The following is a 19,525-nucleotide window of genomic DNA, read 5'->3' on the forward strand; positions in this document are numbered from 1 at the left end:
CTTGGCCGCCCATGACCCTGTCGCCGGATCACCGCTTTTCCTTCCTTGGACCACTTAATAGGTACTGACCACTGCAGACCGGGAACACCCCACAAGGGCTGCAGTTTTGGAGATGCTTTGACCCAGTTGTCTAGCCATCTCAATTTGGCCCTTGTCAAAATCGCTCAGATTCTTATGCTTGCCCATTTTTCCTGCTTCTAACACATCAACTTTGAGGACATACTGTTCACTTGCCTAATATATCCCACCCACTGACAGGTGCCATGATAACGAGACTATTAGTGTTATTCTCTTCACCTGTCAGTGGTCATAATGTTATGGCTGATCGGCGTATATTTTCATGGGCAGATAATCTCCTCCCTGTCTCCTTGATTTAAAGGAGTGGTAGCTAGCTGTTTAATAATTCTATCCAGTAAAAATCTAGCGGTCTGCGTAGTGATCAATAATTGAATGGGGAAAAAACAAGATGGTGATGGGGTTACACAGAAGGGGATGCCTTTGCTTAGGACGAAGCTTCACAATGTAGACCAATTTAGATGCATGGGTTTTCTTATTTACTACTATTGAGGTCTTATTCATTCATTGTTATCCATTTCTATTTGTGTTGTTTCTGTTGCTCATCCATTTTACTCTTTTTATTGTCTGCGTCTGTTAATTTGATTAAAAAAGAATCTCTTATTGTCCCTGTCCCTATTTCAAATCCCAAACCACTGTCCCATCAGAGGGCAATAATATCCCTGCAGTCGAAGCAAAACAGATCAGCATCACAAACGGTAGGTATCTCCCCTACCAGACTAGTTAGACTGGTGAAGGGAAGTTTGATGGGACTCTCATCTGGAAATTGTCGACTCCTGATGTATTGGGAAAGAATTTACTGTTAACATATTTTGAAAAGAACATTTAAGATTTTGACATACTGTAAGTCATAACAACTTTTTCACATTTGTCTGTCACTTTTATTTTTTTCTATTAATTTTGTCATTTTATTTTCACTTTTGTGGGGGCTAAAAAGGGAGCAATGTGTACCTCAGAATTTTGTTTGTCACATTCATCTTTGTAAATCTAGATATTCAACTCTCTCTCACTCAATCACAGGCAAACAAGATGGGACTTTGGAAAACAATCAGAATAAAGGTAAGAAACAGTGGGATTCCAAGGCAGATGAATTGTCTCTCATTCTGAGTAGGCAACCATAATGTACACTGTATGGCCAAAAGTATGTGGACACCCGACCATCACACCTATATGACCTTGTTGGACATCCCATTCCAAATCCCTGGGCATTAAAACAGATTTGTACATGTTGATGCAACACTTACATACAGCTGCTCTGCCATGGACATTTTGTGAAGCTCCCGTTTTGTAGTTCTTGTGCTGATGTTGCTTCCATAGGCAGTTTGGTACTCAGTGGTGAGTGATGCAACAGGCGATTTCTACGCTACGTGTACTGGGCGGCCACACACTGTGAGTTTGTGTGGTCTACTACTTCTTGGCTGGGCTGTTGTTACTCCTTGACGCTTCCACTTCATAATTATAGCGCTTACAGTTGACCGGGGGAGATGTAGTAGGGCAGAAATCTCACAAACTGACTTGTTGCAAAGGTGGAATCCTATGACAGTGCCACCTTTGAAGACACGAACCTTCGTACTGCGTATGTTTGTCTATGGGGATTTCATGGCTATGTGCTGGATTTTATGCACCTGTGAGCAATGGGTGTAGCTGAAACACCTGAACTCAATAATTAGTAGGGGTGTCCACATACTTTTGGCCATGTAGAGTTTATAAATCGTTGAGGGAACTATGCAAAAACAGGTGGCATGAGATAATTTATACAAATAAATTACTTCTGAAATAGAATGGAATACTATAGCACGCATCCGCGTGACCAGTGTTGTATTTTGGGTTCAATACCATTTTGAGAGAAGCAAGAGTTACAGTATACTTTGTTATACTATACAAAATGTATTTGCTATACTTCCCCTGCAAATGATACGGTTTTATGACTGGTAACCTGTTTGAAGAATATGCATCACATTGGTTGAAGACAACTAACTGGCAATTAATCATAATATTATCAGTTATCATAGTGAATACAACCACGTGAATTAAATTTCTGCACCAGCTTTTTATGGATTGCATATTTTGAAAAACTAACTGTGTAAGTCCACCAACATATTAGGCATAGACAGTTACAATTTTATTCTGTATAAATGATGTCATCTTTTTGCACCATTCAATCTGTCCAGCGTAACACACAAGTTGCACGTACATTATCTCACAGAAGTGAGTACCCCCCTCACATTTTTGTAAATATTTGATTATATCTTTTCACTTAGGGGTGTACTCATTTTGTTGCTAGTGGCTTAGACATTAATGGTTGTGTGTTGTGTTATTTTGAGGGGACAGGAAATTTACACTATTATACAAGCTGTACATTCAATACTTTATATTATAGCAAAGTGTCATTTCTTCAGTGTTGTCACATGAAAAGATATAATCAAATTTTTACAGAAATTTGAGGGATGCACTCACTTCTGTGAGATACTGTAGCTAGCTAACTACCTTGCTTTTGCTGGCTATATAGGTAACTTTAGCAGAATGAGAATGTAATGAAATCATACATGCTTGCTTGGTGAAGAGTGCCTTTGATTAGTGTACACCGTTTCTTTACTAGTTCAGATGTGTTGGCTGTGGCACGCTACAAGCTGTCAAACAACCCTGGTTACCTATATTTCACATTGTGGTCGAGAGCAGAATTTTGTTCAGTAAGCAACTGGTAGAGCGCCGTCTTCAGGCAACCATAATTATAAAAAAAAAATTATCATAGCAAATGATCAGCCTTTACCATCATTTCCCGTTTATAAACCGCAGCTTATGCATGGATTTTGGAAGCATTTTCAACCACAGCGGTTAATACATGGGTGCGGCTAATATACAGGTTTACATGTTTTATACCGTTTCTACCGGCAAACCTTTTCACAAATGACTGCTTGACAACGTCGAGGTCTCAGAAACTCGTGTAGTAAATATGATACAGTTGGACTTATTTTATTCTTCAACAAATATATTTTGGTTATGCCCTATGACAGATGTTTAATATTAATGTACAATATACATACTAGTCATAAATCTCTGGGCGGTTTATATATGGGTGCGGTTAATACTCGGGTTTATATACACACAAAGCTGTAAAATGTATGGGCCGGTATATAGACAGTGTGGCTGATAAATGGTATTAGTGGGTTATGGGCTGTTATATGAAATGCTAATATTCATATATCAATGGGTACTATTTGAAAAGATGTTATCTGCAGCTATACACTGGGTATTATATATGGATTTTATACTGTAGAATGATTTTCATTAAGTTTCAAGTTCTTCACATCTAATGGGAGGCGGCCACAAATCCTGGGAGGACAAAAGAAATGTTTTGCCAGACCACTTACCAAACCTTTAGGCTTTTTCCTAACTGTCCTAACGATTCCCTAACTTTGTGAAAACTCTAGCCAAGAAACAGGATGAGGCCGTTGCCATGGAGATGCAGCCCCTGAAGAGTGCTGAAGGTGGGGAGGTGGAAGGGGAGAAGAAAAAGGGCAACGTGCCTAAAAAGGAGAAGTCGGTGCTCCAGGGCAAACTCACTAAACTGGCCGTGCAGATCGGGAAGGCAGGTGAGGGCTGACACCAAAGCACTGGGTGTCAATATCATCTGTCATCTGCTAGCATGACTTTGACTTGACCTGTGCATGCACAAGGGCCACTAGCACTGCGTACTACACTTCTGCCAATGTTTCTTGGATCCAAGTAGGTAGTGAATATAACACCCTATTTAAAATGCAACTTTATGCTTTTAATGGTCGAAATCAATACAAATCATATCAGACCTTTTTCTTAACAATATTTAGTTGAAAAACAAATTGATTCTTTTTTTTCATATTTTTTTTAATATAAATTATCTGTCAATGCGTTGGTTGCATAAGTGTTCACAGTGTTTAAAATAGTGGTTATAACTGTGTTCAGCTTTTAAAAATCATGTTCTAAAACGGTAAATCTTGTTCTAAACATTAAAATGTAATTTGTTATCATCTGACATCACTTGAATTGGATTTCCTTGAAGGTTTCTCAGTTGCGTATTACAGAGACAACCATGGTCCGCAGGGAGTTAACAAAAAATCTACAGGGACATGGTGTTGAAAGGTACAGAGTAGGAGATGGATACAAAATAATTTTGGTATTAAGGCATTATCTATATCAATGGAACACCATTACTTACTTGTGGAGGCAAGATGGCAGCCCCAGGACTTTGCAAAGATCAGGATGTCCCTACAAAATTGATGACATGGCAAGGAGAAAGCTCTTCTCGAGGGTGTCGCAGAAATGTTGGTCTGGAACTGGGCTCTCTCTGCATCGTATAATTTATCAGAAGTCTGACGGTGGGTTAAAGTGGCAAGATGGAGGCTATTTCTAAAGATAACGAACACCCAAGCCTGTGCACATTTTGCAAAAGACTCTTTCAGTCTCCTAAAACCATGTGGGAAAATTTGTTATAGTTCCTAAATTCCAAAAGAGATGTTTGGCACAAAGACAACACACCTCGTCGCTCAAAGTACACAGTACCCACTCTCAAGCACGGTGGCGGCAGCATTATACAATGAGTCTGCTTCTTCTTAGAGGGGACCAGACTTTTGGTCAGAATAGAGGGGACAGTGGATATCTCGAAATATCAAGATATCTTGTAGCAGACCCTGCTAAAATCTGCTAGAAAGCTGAAGTTAAAGAAGAACTCCACCTCTCAATAGGACAGTTAGAAAAGTGTGATGAACTTGCATGTAAGGTCTGACATGATTTTTCTGGATTGAAGCCTTTGCACAAAGAAAAGCAGCATTTTCAATGAGTGTGTAGACGTTATACCCAGGTTATGTCTTAGTACCCATACCTGTGTGTTTCTGTTTGTCTGTCCTTCTCCTTAGGTCTAGTCATGTCAGCGATCACAGTGATTATCCTGGTGATGTACTTTGTGATCGAGACCTTTGTGGTGCAGGGCCGGGAGTGGCTCACTGAGTGTACCCCTGTTTATGTACAGTACTTTGTCAAGTTCTTTATCATCGGAGTCACAGTACTGGTGGTGGCTGTGCCTGAGGGCCTCCCACTGGCTGTCACTATATCACTGGCCTACTCTGTCAAGGTAAGGGGAGGATATACACTGCGTGTATGTTTGTGTGTGAGCGTGCGTGTGTATGTGTGCGCGCGAGCACTGATGAATACAGTGGGGAGAACAAGTATTTGATACACTGCCGATTTTGCAGGTTTTCCTACTTACAAAGCATGTAGAGGTCAGTAATTTTTATCATAGGTACAAAAATCCAGAAAATCACATTGTATGCATGACATAAGTATTTGATCACCTAACAACTAGTAAGAATTCCGGCTCTCACAGACCTGTTAGGTTTTATTTAAGAAGTCCTCCTGTTCTCCACTCATTACCTGTATTAACTGCACCTGTTTGAACTTGTTACCTGTATAAAAGACACCTGTCCACACACTCAATCAAACAGACTCTAACCTCTCCTCAATGGCCAAAACCAGAGAGCTGTGTAAGGACATCAGGGATACAATTGTAGAGCTGCACAAGGCTGGGATGGGCTACAGGACAATAGGTGAGAAGGTGAGAAAAGCAGCATTTTCAATGAGTGCGTAGACATTATACCCAGGTTATGTCTTAGTACCCATATCTGTGTGTTTCTGTTTGTCTGTCCTTCTCCTTAGGTGAGAAGGCAACAACTGTTGGTGCAATTATTAGAAAATGGAATAAGTTCAAGATGACAGTCAATCTCCCTCGGTCTGGAGCTCCATGCAAGATCTCACCTCGTAGGGCATCAATGATCATGAGGAAGGTGAGGGATCAGCCAAGAACTACACGGCAGTACCAATGTCCTGAAGAGAGCTGGCACAGTCTCAAAGAAAACCGTTAGTAACACACTACTCTGTCATGGATTCAAATCCTGCAGCGCACGCAAGGTCCCCCTGCTCAAGCCAGCGCTTGTCCAGGCCTGTCTGAAGCTTTTTGGTCTAAACTCCACTCGCCGTGTTTGGAGGAAGAAGAAGGATAAGTACAACCCCAAGAACACCATCCCAACCGTGAAGCATGGTGGTGGAAACATCATTCTTTGGGGATGCTTTTCTGCAAAGGGGACAGGACGACTGCACCGTATTGAGGGGAGGATGGATGGAGCCATGTATCGCAAGATCTTGGCCAACAACCTCCTTCCTTCAGTAAGAGCATTGAAGATGGGTCGTGGCTGGGTCTTCCTGCATGACAACGACCCAAAACACACAGCCAGGGCAACTAAGGAGTGGCTCCGTAAGAAGCATCTCAAGGTCCTGGAGTGGCCTAGCCAGTCTCCGGACCTGAACCCAATAGAAAATCTTTGGAGGGAGCTGAAAGTCCGTATTGCCCAGCGACAGCCCCGAAACCTGAAATTAATTGCATAAGGTTTCTGTACCAAATATTAAGTTCTGCTTTTCTGATGTATGAAATATTTATCTCATGCAATAAAATGCAAATGAATTACTTAAAAATCATCCAATGTGATTTTCAGGATTTTTGTTTTAGATTCCGTCACTCACAGTTGAACAGTACCTATGATAAAGATTACAGACCTCTACATGGTTTATAATTGGGAAAATCGGCAGTGTATCAAATACTTGTTCTCCCCACTATACCAGACCTATGACTTCAAATATCTCAGCTACGGAGCGTGTCAAGTGGCGTAGCGGTCTAAGACACTGCATCTCATTGCGGTTCAGTCAGTTCTACCTGGGTTATATTTTGACTTGGATTGCCTGAAAGGGTGGTGAATATTGACAAGCACCCGGGGTGTGGGAGGCATGGCCAGTAGAGGTATCCTTGACTTATAGCACTGTAATGACTCCCTCAGACAGACTGGTGGCCGCAAGCCAAACTAAGGTCATGTGTGGGTGGAGCATGCCCTCTGATATGTTATATTCTTCCCAGCGTGAAATTGTGCGTTGATTGTGACATCATTGTAAAATATATCACAGCGGGGATATCTTCCCCGTTTAATTCATGGACCCACTTCTTACAGCTTGAACATTTTCCGGTAGCGTAAGATTTTTAAAGAGTGCTCTCTTTATGTAGATGGCTGAGCTCGTGTGAACATCTCTCTTACCAATGAAAATAATAGGCCGTCAGCTGTTTAAGAGAGTATACGCAAACTTCCTCTATAGTTAAAATTACAAAAAGAAGGGTTTTAGACAAAATATAAATAATTTGTTTTTTTAGCTGTTTTTGTTTGTTAATGTTTTTTCTCCTTTTTTTGATTTAAACTTTTAAAAATAAGTTAATAAGAAATAAATACACTCCGTATATTTAGGGTAAAAATACCTATACTCTTTTGGTTGTTAATACAGAATATTTTTCAAGAAGGTTATACTTATTTTGACAGTTTCCATGATGAGTTATATTTGGGATGCTTACCACTGTCCTTTACCACTGATCTTTTTTGAGATCTATTCATTCTTACCAGCACTGTCTGAAAATGAATGTGTCCATTTCCCACACAGCTAAACTGTGATAGATGAGCAATCTGTAGCTCTTACTGACTCCACATACATCTCAAACAGCCACATTCGCAGATTGTGCCTTCGTTATCATTAATTTAGCCTTGGTTATCTATAACATAGATATAAATAAATTGTAATGCTACAGCATCACAATACCTAGTTTTAGATGTTACTGCTTCCCCCGTCATAAAAATTCACAGTTGAGGTAGGGGGTTTTCATTGGTCTACAATATGTCAACTTCCTCCCCACATATCCTTATACCAGCCATGGTGGATCCCTTCCAAGCAGGCTGTACACACAGATCGCTTTAGTCAGGGTCAGTGTTATTTTTATTTGTTATTTTTTGTTTTCTGTTTGCCCCCTCTTTGATTGTCAGAGTGAGACCCCTTCACCCAAGGGTTACTCGACCAGTGTCGCCAGCACGTCCACACTGCCTTGATGGGAGTACACACTGGAGTCCCCACCAGCTAAGTACAGATCATCAAGGTTTTGCAGCATTAAGACTCCTACCTTGTACTTTTACTCACCCATTCGTGAGCAAAGGCTCTTGTATCATCCTTGCCAAGCAGGTCATGAGTGGGTATTGCTGCTGTTGATGTATATGGACCACATCCACGTTTCTATGTTGGTCACATTGACTGCTTGCAAAAAGCAGGTCGTATTTAACTATTTCACACAGAGTTGACAAGTGGACATTTATGATAGTTGGTCATAGCACCATCATCATGTTAAGACAAAAAAGATTTTATATCTACTTGTGTTTATTTGTTCTGACAGTTGCTATCAATATGTATTTAGGATTCTTACTCTACAAATGTTACGATGACGTCAAAATCAGCGCATAATCAGAACCATTGGAAAAAATTAACCATGAATCAGAACCATGCTGGGAAAATGTTTTACATAACACCCCCCCCCCCCGCACGTTGATTCTGTCAACTTAACAATGTGAATGGATTTGGGACAGAAGCTGTAGAGCTCAGTGTAGCCCAGTGTAATTGTAAGATCCTTCGTTGTCTGTTTCATCCTCCGACCATGTAGAAAATGATGAAGGACAATAACCTGGTGCGCCACCTGGATGCATGTGAGACCATGGGCAACGCCACGGCCATCTGCTCCGACAAGACGGGCACTCTCACTACCAACCGCATGACAGTGGTGCAGGCCTACATGGGTGACCAGCACTTCCACAAGGTCCCACACCCTGACCAGATTAATCCTAAGGTCTTGGACACTCTTACCAACGCCGTATCAGTCAACAGCGCCTATACCTCCAAGATTATGGTGAGAGGGTGTATTATGAAAGAGAAGCTCACACACAAACGCACTGAAGGCAGTGCATTTTACTTCATGAAAATCTGAAATGTTAAATCAAACATGACACTGCTTAATTTTTTTCCGGTTTATACAGTGTATTATAATAGACTGGCAAATAAATGTATGACTCCATTGGCCGTTTGGAGGGAAATTCATTTTGTTAATGTCAGTACAACATACAGTCTCTTAACAATTCTTAGAATTCTGAATTTACATATAAATGTATACGTGCATTTTATCTCCATAACATATCTTTTCCATCGTGTTCATTACTCGTTTGGTCCAGTCTTCTCTTCTGGGCAAGGTTACGCAGTAACAAATTTATATTTCCTACATAACTGCCATTTTTTTTGGAGACAATTAGAGCCAAATCCTAATGTTATGTATGCAATACTAACTAGCATTTGTTAAAAGTGTTATCTCATACAAGAAAAACACAAGTTTGTGTATGGTCACAGCCAGTTAATTATTATGCGGGTTGTGAAGGGGTGGGTGTGTGAGGGGATTTTCCTGCTTGCTGATTACATCTGTTGGCCAGGAGAGGTGATGTCCTGGAAGAGTAATGGCTTAATTGAACACACGGGACTACAGTTTTCTCTAAGGCTTGGTGGTGGCTATTTTGCTTGGCCTTTGTAGATGTAGTGTGTCTTTTTTCTCTGTTTTCTCTGGAGGAAGAACAGAAAGGCTGAACTCTCCAGCACTGAGAAGGATACCCCACTTGATCACAATCCAACAGGCCTGTGGAGCTGCCTGGAGTGAGACAAATCCTATTTGGTTTGAGCTTTATTTTGTTTGGGTTTAACATAACGGTAAGCAGTCTGGGCTCAGAGAAGGACAGGAAGAAACAGACGGAAAAGTTCTGCAAGGAGCTAGGATTTGTATCCTATTCCCTAACAGAAATCTTAGGACTGTTCCCTCGACGACGGTCTACCTTGGTCGTCTGATTTAGTGTTATTTCTCTTTGTTGTCACTTGGGAGCCAGCCTTCACTGTAGACCCAGAGGAATTAAAGAATCAATTTGAGTAGATGGCTCAATACCCGGGTCCAGCAGATTATGCATAGTGTAGGGAATTCATCAAAGAAATCAAAATGCTGTGTTGCTAGCCCATCTGCTCAAGCTCTCTATTGGTTCTCCACAGCCCATGTCTGCGGTAACTGGATCCTACCTGGGAAATTTCATGCCAGAAATTACAGGTGGATGACAAGGATGCTTGTCCTCTTGAGAGAACTGACCCAGGAGAATTCTCACAAGAGCATCTTTGCAGGGCTGGTTAGACCCCTTCTTGGGTAGAACGGTCATGAAGTTCCAGGAGTGTACCTTAAACCCAGCTCAGTTGGCAATGGCTAAGGCATAGCTAGAAACGTACCCCAAATGGCCCAGCGTGGTAGAGGGAGTGGTTATAGACAATTGTCTATCTGCATTTCTGAATGATGCCAAGAGGGTGGCAAAAATGCCAAGAGGATGGCCCTTGAGTCAGTCAAGATACTCCTGCTTTGTGTTTAAGAGGCAGTTGTTGTATTATACTAAAGAAGTAAATAGTACAGTTCAAGAACTGCTGTAAGGAAGTTTGTCCACAAAGTATTACATCTAACCCACTCACATGTCCCAAGAGACCAACTGGGGGTACAGAAGACAAAATACTGGTTATTGGTGCAATTCAACTCTCCAGGGTTGCTAAGAGTTGTGTAGAAACATTGTCGATTGTGTGCTGAATACCATCTCCGTACCCATAAATCCGCTAATCCCTGCTTTTCAAAAGGATTGCAGTGGACTTGGTGGGACCCCTGATATAGTCTGCCTGATGGCACAAATATATCTTGGTGATCCTAAAATGTTAGTCTTTTAACTTTTCCTTCAAAGAGTGTCCAAGTGTCCACTGGATTTTCCTCTGTTGAACTCCTGTATGAATGACAAACATAAAGGACATCACAAATGATGAGACTACAATGAGACTACAATCTCATTGATCATTTGGCCAAATGGAATGACTGGATGCAGAATCTGTAGCCAATGGTACACATGGCTCAAGCCCAGTAAGTTAAGTGGAGGGTCTAGAATTTGTGAGTTCAACCTAGAGAGTTCCAAAAAAAGGCTTGCGTAGCCACACAAAACTCAAAGAAAGTAGTTTAGAGAAACAGGAAGAATGAGACAGAAAGGATCTTGGTTTTTCTTATAATGTGGCAAGCAGTTGTCCTGTTCTATAATAAAAGTCAGTGAACTGTTCCCTGGAGGAAGGTCGATCATGGTTGTCTGAGTTATTACCTATTGTTGTAATCTGTGAATCAGCAAAGATCTGTCAAATACCTGCAAATACTGAATGTATAGTGTTAATGGGTGGCCCTGATTTTCAAAAGTGTGACTCCATTACCACATGAACAAGTACAGTTTAATAGAGCACACAAAGTACAGAGTAAAGGTAGTGTTGGATTCGGAAATTTTCACTTGCAGGTTTGACATTGAGCAAAAATAATTGTATTTCACAGTAAATTAGTCAGAAAGCAGATGTCCCCCCTTAAAGTATTTGTCCATGGCAAGAAATAAATTTTTTGGTTTATTGCTTAGTTCATAGAGCCTTGGTTATGTGCTTTCAAAGTAATCAAACTTTATAGAGTTTATAAGATTTCAGCGCCATTTTCATTAGGATAGTGGAGCACCACTTTGCATCACTAAGGACTCAATATCAGATTTTAAAATGTTTGCTGGTGTTGATATTCTGGGAGTCTTAGTTAAGGTTGGTGTTTATGGTTGTCAGTTTAGTTTATCTATTAGCATGACAGATTTTACTACAATGAATTATGTTGACTACAGATTCTATTATTTCTGCTGTACATTTGTGTACTTGCCTACCCCGAGACGAAAAGCCTTTGTCAGATAATCAATGGCCTCACAGAAATTACTGTCTGGGTAAATAAGTTGAGGTGCAGCTCATGTATACTGGTTTGCTCACACTATAAAACATTTATCATGATAAAATCAATATTTTGCAATTCAAAATAGGCTATTGACTTTATTTATAAAACATTGTAAGTGTTGATCAGCCTAGTTGGCCTAGGGAGAGCACAGCCGATGGAAAAAACATAGCCAGAGGATGTTGGAGTATAATACATTATCCACATTACATAATTATTCCTATCTGTAATTGAAAATAGAGCATAATTTAACCATGAAGGATGAATATCTGCTTTGAAGGAGTTCCTTTGTATTGTGTTTTGTTACATCACGCAGGCATCAAACTATACGTTTTGGCCTACAGTCACGGGCTGTATGCACAGGAGTCATTCTGCACATGCCGAACATTTGTCAGTAATCTGATGCCACAAGATGAACTTCTGTTTTGTTAAGGGGCAGAGCTCATTTGAATAATTACCAGTGTGTTAAAATAAAACTCAAACATGCAAATAAGCTTTCTTTAGGGGTGACCAAGTATTGTGGTTTTATTCTTCAACCAAAACATATATAGGTGCACATGTTGGCTATGTTGATGATGACAGGTGTGCTTCACTCCTAAGACTGGGGCATCCATGTCAGAATCACCTGCTGGACAGACATGGAGAGAGGGAACCATGGTCAGACCATAGGTTCAAAGAAACTGTCGCTATTCATATATCTACATGAACGATTGTAGTCCTATATCTACCCATTTTCCTTGTTAGTTGACTAACTATTCAAAAACCTTAGACGGGCAGGATGTAGATTGGCCTATCACAGTCAAGATCAAGCTTGTCAACCGCAGCTTTAAAAACGGCAGTCATGAAGTGTCTGACAATGATAACAGGGTCTTTCTCATTGCATGAATAGCATACATAAATTAGAGATTGTTCAGATGCTAACCTGGTGCGGCTTTATCCTTCTGTCTTTTCCCTGGTAAAATGGTAACTTCATCTTTCATCTCCTAGCCCCCAGATAAGGAGGGAGGCCTACCCAAGCAGGTGGGCAACAAGACAGAGTGTGCCCTACTCGGCTTCATCCTGGACCTAAAGAGGGACTATGGCCCTGTGAGGGAACAGATCCCAGAAGAGAAGCTCTACAAGGTCTACACCTTCAACTCAGTTCGCAAGTCCATGAGCACGGTGGTGCAGCTGCCCGATGGGTCATTTCGCCTCTACAGCAAGGGGGCATCTGAGATCCTGCTAAAGAAGTGAGTCTGAGGCTGGTTACTGCATGCTTTGTCATGACAAGTTAGTTTATCTCTCAGACTGTAGCTTTTTTTTTAACTTTGGTGCTGTTTAAGCATATACTAATTGAGAATCTGATTCTATTGTGCTTTTTTCCCAACATCGATGCACATTGCTAACAATAAAGTGCAGATGTCCAACTGAAGGGTTTAGGCACGTCCTGTAGCTATCTGTAGACATTGAGCAAAGACACATTCCTATATAATGAGGGTTACAATGTGGCATGCAGTTTGTAGCCTCCTGTAGCCTATAACTTGTTTCTGTTTCTAGGCAACTGTGTGCATTTGAATCTGTGTGTCGTTTTTATTGATGTTTTGCATAATTTATTGTATTTTGGACATATTTTATATTTTTACCTTTTTTAAGCATGATGCTCAGGTATGTAGACTGGTTGAGCAATGCTATGGTATTATGCCTTTTCTTTTGATTACTAAAGAATGAATAAAAGACTGTTGTGGTCTGTGGATTTATAAAGTTTGTCTCATAATGGGAGGTCCAAGGCAGTTTGGAATAATTTACAGACTGGGAGGAACCAGGGAATTTGGTTGTGATTGCAGACACAATGGTCTAATTTATCTTTTTTTGCTACAATGCGTAGATGCAATCTTATAGTGATTGGATTATCTTGACCACATGTTAATTTAAGGCGTAATAAGAGCTTCTCACTGTCAGGTGCACCTCTATCATGGCTGGTGGTGGCGAGCCGCGGGGTTTCCGCCCCCGGGACCGAGACGAGATGGTGAAGAAGGTTATCGAGCCCATGGCCTGTGATGGCCTGCGTACCATCTGCGTGGCCTACAAAGATCTGCCAGCTAGCCCTGAGCCCGATTGGGAGGACGAAGTGGGCATTGTCAGCGACCTCATCTGTATCACCGTAGTTGGCATCGAGGACCCTGTTCGCCCAGAGGTGAACCTTCCTCAGAGAGATCCTCTATTGTTTTACAGCAGGTTATACAGACAACCACAGACAAAGGGACATCAGTGAAAACAAATGCAGATAATAAGCAACATTGATTAACAAAAACAGCGCTAAATAGTCAAGACTCTCAACAAAAGAAAACTCCCACCCACCATATCCCTCAAGTGGCAACCCAACAGCCCCCCAGACCTTTGTTCATTTTCTGTAGTGCTTTTCGTTACTAAATGATTGTCAGAGCACTTGAAAATTTAAATGAACAAACGTATTAAAAACATGTAGCTACAGAGGGGCAAAAAAGTATTTAGTCAGCCACCAATTGTGCAAGTTCTCCCACTTAAAAAGATGAGAGAGGCCTGTAATTATCATCATAGGTACACTTTAACTATGAGGAACAAAATGAGGGGTAGGATTTTTTATGAATTTATTGGTAAATTATGGTGGAAAATAAGTATTTGGTCAATAACAAAAGTTCATCTCAATACTTTGTTATATAACCTTTGTTGGCAATGACAGAGGTCAAATGTTTTCTGTAAGTCTTCACAAGGTTTTCACACACTGTTGCTGGTATTTTGGCCCATTCCTCCATGCAGATCTCCTCTAGAGCAGTGATGTTTTGGGACTTTCAACTCCCTCCAAAGATTTTCTATGGGGTTGAGATCTGGTGACTGACTAGGCCACTCCAGGACCTTGAAATGCTTCTTACCAAGCCACTCCTTCGTTGCCCGGGCGGTGTGTTTGGGATCATTGTCATGCTGAAAGACCCAGCCACGTTTCATCTTCAATGCCCTTGCTGATGGAAGGAGGTTTTCACTCAATATCTCACGATACATGGCCCCATTCATTCTTTCCTTTACATGGATCAGTCGTCCTGGTCCCTTTGCAGAAAAACAGTCCCAAAGCAGGATGTTTCCACCCCCATGCTTCACAGTAGATATGGTGTTCTTTGGATGCAACTCTTTCTCCTCCAAACACGATGAGTTGAGTTTTTACCTACACATTTTTTTTGTTTCATCTGACCATATGACATTCTCCCAATCCTCTTCTGGATCATCCAAATGCTCTCTAGCAAACCTCAGACGGGCCTGGACTGGCTTAAGCAGGGGGACACGTCTGGCACTGCAGGATTTGAGTCCCTGGCGGCGTAGTGTGTTACTGATGGTAGCCTTTGTTACTTTGGTCCCAGCTCTCTGCAGATCATTCACTAGGTCCCCCGTGTGGTTCTGAGATTTTTGCTCACCGTTCTTGTGATCATTTTGACCCCACGGGGTGAGATCTTACATGGAGCCCCGGATCGAGGGAGATTATCAGTCGTCTTGTGTGTCTTATAATTGCTGCCACAGTTGATTTCTTCACACCAAGCTGCTTACCTATTGCAGATTCAGTCTTCCCAGCCAGGTGCAGGTCTACAATTATGTTTCTGGTGTCCTTTGACAGCTCTTTGGTCTTGGCCATAGTGGAGTTTGGAGTGTGACTGTTTGAGGTTGTGGACAGGTGTCTTTTATACTGATAACAAGTTCAAACAGGTGCCGTTAATAGAGGTAACGAGTGGAGGACAGAGGAGCCTCTAAAACAAGAAGTTACAGGTCTGTGAGAGCCAGAAATCTTGCTTGTTTGTAGCTGACCAAATACTTATGGGAGAACTTGCACAATTGGTGGCTGACTAAATACTTTTTTGCCCCACTGTACATTACGGAGAGTAATAGGTCTGGACTACAAACATTTTCAGATAAGGTTTAGTGTTTGTGTGTTGTGTGTGAGTTTTTGTGTTTTGTGTGATTGAAGAGATCTCTGAAGTGTTTGTTAATAAGGGAGTTGAGTAGGCTGTCAACTGGCTGGCAGACATAACAGTACACTCTCCGTTGTCGTCCCTACCATCTGGATGCAGCTTCTAAATAGCCGCTGACCAAGTCTTGAATAAGATTAAGTTTGAGCAGCAGTTGAGAGGGATCCATATAGCTTGAGCTGAGGTTTTCATCAGGTTGCAGGCAGGCAGCACACTCTTATTTCAAGGCGTCTCATTGGAGTCTCACCATCCTGGATTGATTGCAATTTATCTGTATCTTTTGCCTTGTATGAGATTAAGTTGTTAATAAATCGATAAACCGATATACGGTTTAGGTTGCAAATCATTCAAAAACAATTATATTCTTTACCACCCTGTTGCTAGTTACCCATTTTAAAATCTGACTACTCAATGTGAACTTGTAAAGGGTGTAAGTTGTTCATTTTACCTAGATGCAAAGGCTTTATTGAAGTGAGTATAAACAGGAAACATTTATAGCCCATGCCGGTTGACCTGCATACATCCCCACACCTAAACAAATTAGAATTTGGGGAATGTTCACCTATCCAATGAGTTGGATGGTTGTTCACCATTTAGCCGTATCTTTATTAGAGGTAGGGAAAGAGCCTCTGTTCAGGGTTTACTTGTCTTTTGAAGTGTGTTTTTTCCACAGGAATAATTATCGGTTTTGTGTTTTTTATTTACAGTTAGTAAATATTCAATAATTATTGAATTGAGGTAGCTTGCACAACAGCTAGTTTCTTTGCTAACCAGGTTCCAGACGCGATCAAGAAATGCCAGCGGGCAGGTATCACGGTACGCATGGTGACGGGTGACAACATCAACACAGCACGCGCCATCGCTGCCAAGTGTGGCATCATCCAGCCAGGGGACGACTTCCTGTGTATAGATGGAAAGGAATTCAACCGACGAATCAGAAATGAGAAAGGAGAGGTAGAATCTTTCTTTCATATGTTGTTACACATTCGAATACGAGTGTGCTAATTCAGAAGGAGCCTAGGTCCTTTTTAGGCTTCTTCCTAGCTTTTTAAAAGCTGAACTGTTTAAACATGTTATTAATAGATTAACTTTAAAGCTGAGTATCTGTGCAAGCACTTTGTGACAACTGATGATTTAAAAATATTTTAACAAAAAAAACATTGGAGTAATTGAAAGCATTTAGTTCTTCAGCTCAGAAACATTACTACAATATCATATTTTTCTTACAGGTTGAGCAGGAGCGCATTGACAAGGTTTGGCCCAAATTGAGAGTTCTAGCCAGGTCCTCGCCGACAGACAAACATACACTGGTCAAAGGTGGGTAAGAGATAGCAGACTCTCAGCTACAGTTGTTCATAAACCAGGCAGCAGTCGGATGACAGAACATTCTCTCCCTGCAGGCATCATAGATAGCACAGTACTGGAGCAGCGGCAGGTGGTGGCTGTAACAGGAGATGGGACCAATGACGGGCCTGCCCTGAAGAAGGCCGATGTTGGCTTTGCCATGGTGGGACATTATAATGATAATGAAGATAATAAAGATCAGGATGAATATTTAGTAATTTTAGTAACTTTTGGAAAGAATTCACTGGCATAACAGTACATATGCATGGACCCTATGCATTTGCATTGTTACATAAACAGGTTATGTACTGTTGTATGTTACATGTGTACTCACTGCTATGTATCTATAATGTACATGAATACGCATTAGTGACACGTATTGTTGTAATGTGACACCTATTGCAAGGAGGGTGTGAATACCTTTCTGGATCTCATCTGTTGCTCCGTGTAGGGCATTGCTGGTACCGATGTCGCCAAGGAAGCCTCCGACATCATCCTGACCGACGACAACTTCTCTAGCATTGTGAAGGCTGTCATGTGGGGCCGTAATGTCTACGACAGCATTTCTAAGTTCCTCCAATTCCAGCTCACTGTCAACGTGGTGGCTGTTATCGTGGCCTTCACTGGTGCCTGCATCACACAGGTACACACTCCCTCTCAGACACTCGCACACCAGAACACACCACAATTCCCTGTTGCGTGAACTCAACACTTACCATAGTAAATAATACAATATATAAGTAGGTAATGGTCAAAGACGTTTTTATTTGAAATAACTATTATTATTGCTCCCTCTCTCCCTTCCTCTACTTATTGATGTTTCTCTACTTCCTCCTTGTTCTCACTCACTCCTTAACTCGCCTACTCCATCTCCCCCTCTCCAGGACTCTCCCCTTAAGGCTGTCCAGATGTTGTGGGTGAACCTGATCATGGACACCTTTGCCTCCCTGGCCTTGGCCACTGAGCCGCCCACGGAGTCCCTGCTCCTGAGGAAGCCGTACGGCCGCAACAACCCCCTCATCTCTCGCACCATGATGAAGAACATCCTGGGCCACGCCATTTATCAGCTCACCATCATCTTTACCTTGCTGTTTGCGGGTACGTGCAAAAGAGGTGGAGGGGTTTAGAGGTGGGGGCTGACTGGACGATTGTGGGGCGGAGGGGCTGCTGGTGAAGGCTGGAGGTGGCAGTATGGGGAGGGTTTATTGGTAAAAGTAGTGGTGGGGAACAAGGAGGTTGAAGGATAACAATCATAGCTAGACCTGCGGTGCTGGAAATAGTATAATTCTACAGAATGTAGTATACCTTTTGTTACAGTCCCTTGTCACAAAACCTAAATATGTGTATGGATTTTCATCAGTGTAGTACATCTAGATGCAGGCGTGGAATTTTGAGTGCAATGTAGTGCAGTTATTTAACATCCAGCATGAAGGTGGCTTGATGTGGTCGACATAGTCTTACTTGTTTATGTGGGGCAGATGGCCTGTTGCTTAGGGCCACAGCACGGGAAGATGATCTGGCGCAAGTGTGTCTCTGCAGCATGGGTCCATCCAGGGCTCTTTTAGCAGGGACTCTCCTCTGACTTTCCCTGTTTTCTCTTTCTAGGAAAGCATAAATTGCTTAGAAAGGATGTATTAAAATCACAAAAAAAGTATTTAAGTTCTGTGCCTGTCAACATCTCTGCCCCACACAGACTCATCAACTTCAGTTGGGATGCATTTCTGATGGCATAGTTACTGGTGTATAGGGTAAAAAGGGGTATGCATGCTCGTGGCGCTCCGGAGCTGAGGGATAAAGTGTCCTTACCCATCTTCATATTTTGTTGTTGGTCAGAAAGTAATTGATCATATATAATTTTTCATTTGAGCCATTTTGTAGACAATTTCATCCAGAGTGACAGAGTAGTGTGTGCATACAATTAGGCACTGGTCCCCCTTGGTTGTGGATCCCACAGCTTTCTGCTTTACTGACAGAGCTACACAGGGTTGGAGCATCTGGGACAATTTGTCTGTAGTAGTTCTGGCATGACGGTGTGGAATGCAAAGCTAAAATTCACAAACATTCTCATGCATATTTGCATGCATATGTCTTTGGGTTGTCAGTCTTTTGGAGGATATAGTGGAGGCCCATGTGGATGGCGTCATCCACAAACCTGTTGGCTTTACTGGCACACAGCAGTGGGTTGAGGCAGGCATCAGGGATGGTTTTTAGATGGGAAGGGACTACGCACTAACCTTTTGTCATGATGGCTGAGTTGCGTGATGAAGTTCTGCAGTTGTTCAGACAGGACACCTGTTCTTTTTTTTAAACAAAAATGGAGAAATTGAAACAGTGATTTTCTAAAGAGTCTGTTGGCCTGGCCAGTGATGACGAGGGGTGAATGGCAGCCTGAAAAGGGGAAGGG

The 19,525-nt window shown here is 41.7% G+C and overlaps 1 protein-coding gene across 10 annotated transcripts in view; it reads left to right on the top strand.

The window, feature by feature from the left end:
* atp2b3a (ATPase plasma membrane Ca2+ transporting 3a) overlaps positions 1 to 19,525 on the top strand; it is a 56,312-nt gene that overhangs the window by 22,676 nt on the left and 14,111 nt on the right. For 4 of the 10 annotated variants that reach the window (XM_020051856.2, XM_020051858.2, XM_020051854.2 and 1 more), the window contains exons 8-19: positions 723 to 773; positions 1,096 to 1,134; positions 3,507 to 3,668; positions 4,968 to 5,182; positions 8,624 to 8,866; positions 12,797 to 13,038; positions 13,748 to 13,982; positions 16,552 to 16,731; positions 17,007 to 17,094; positions 17,178 to 17,284; positions 17,573 to 17,764; positions 18,006 to 18,219. In XM_020051856.2, coding sequence (XP_019907415.2) covers positions 723 to 773; positions 1,096 to 1,134; positions 3,507 to 3,668; positions 4,968 to 5,182; positions 8,624 to 8,866; positions 12,797 to 13,038; positions 13,748 to 13,982; positions 16,552 to 16,731; positions 17,007 to 17,094; positions 17,178 to 17,284; positions 17,573 to 17,764; positions 18,006 to 18,219 — 1,968 coding nt within the window. The remainder of the gene's footprint in view (positions 1 to 722; positions 774 to 1,095; positions 1,135 to 3,506; positions 3,669 to 4,967; positions 5,183 to 8,623; positions 8,867 to 12,796; positions 13,039 to 13,747; positions 13,983 to 16,551; positions 16,732 to 17,006; positions 17,095 to 17,177; positions 17,285 to 17,572; positions 17,765 to 18,005; positions 18,220 to 19,525) is intronic. The other 6 variants (XM_010898753.4, XM_010898751.4, XM_010898752.4 and 3 more) reach the window with 2 other exon arrangements.

This window comes from Esox lucius, chromosome 12 (genome assembly GCF_011004845.1).
Source record: "Esox lucius isolate fEsoLuc1 chromosome 12, fEsoLuc1.pri, whole genome shotgun sequence".
Lineage (NCBI taxonomy): Eukaryota > Metazoa > Chordata > Actinopteri > Esociformes > Esocidae > Esox > Esox lucius.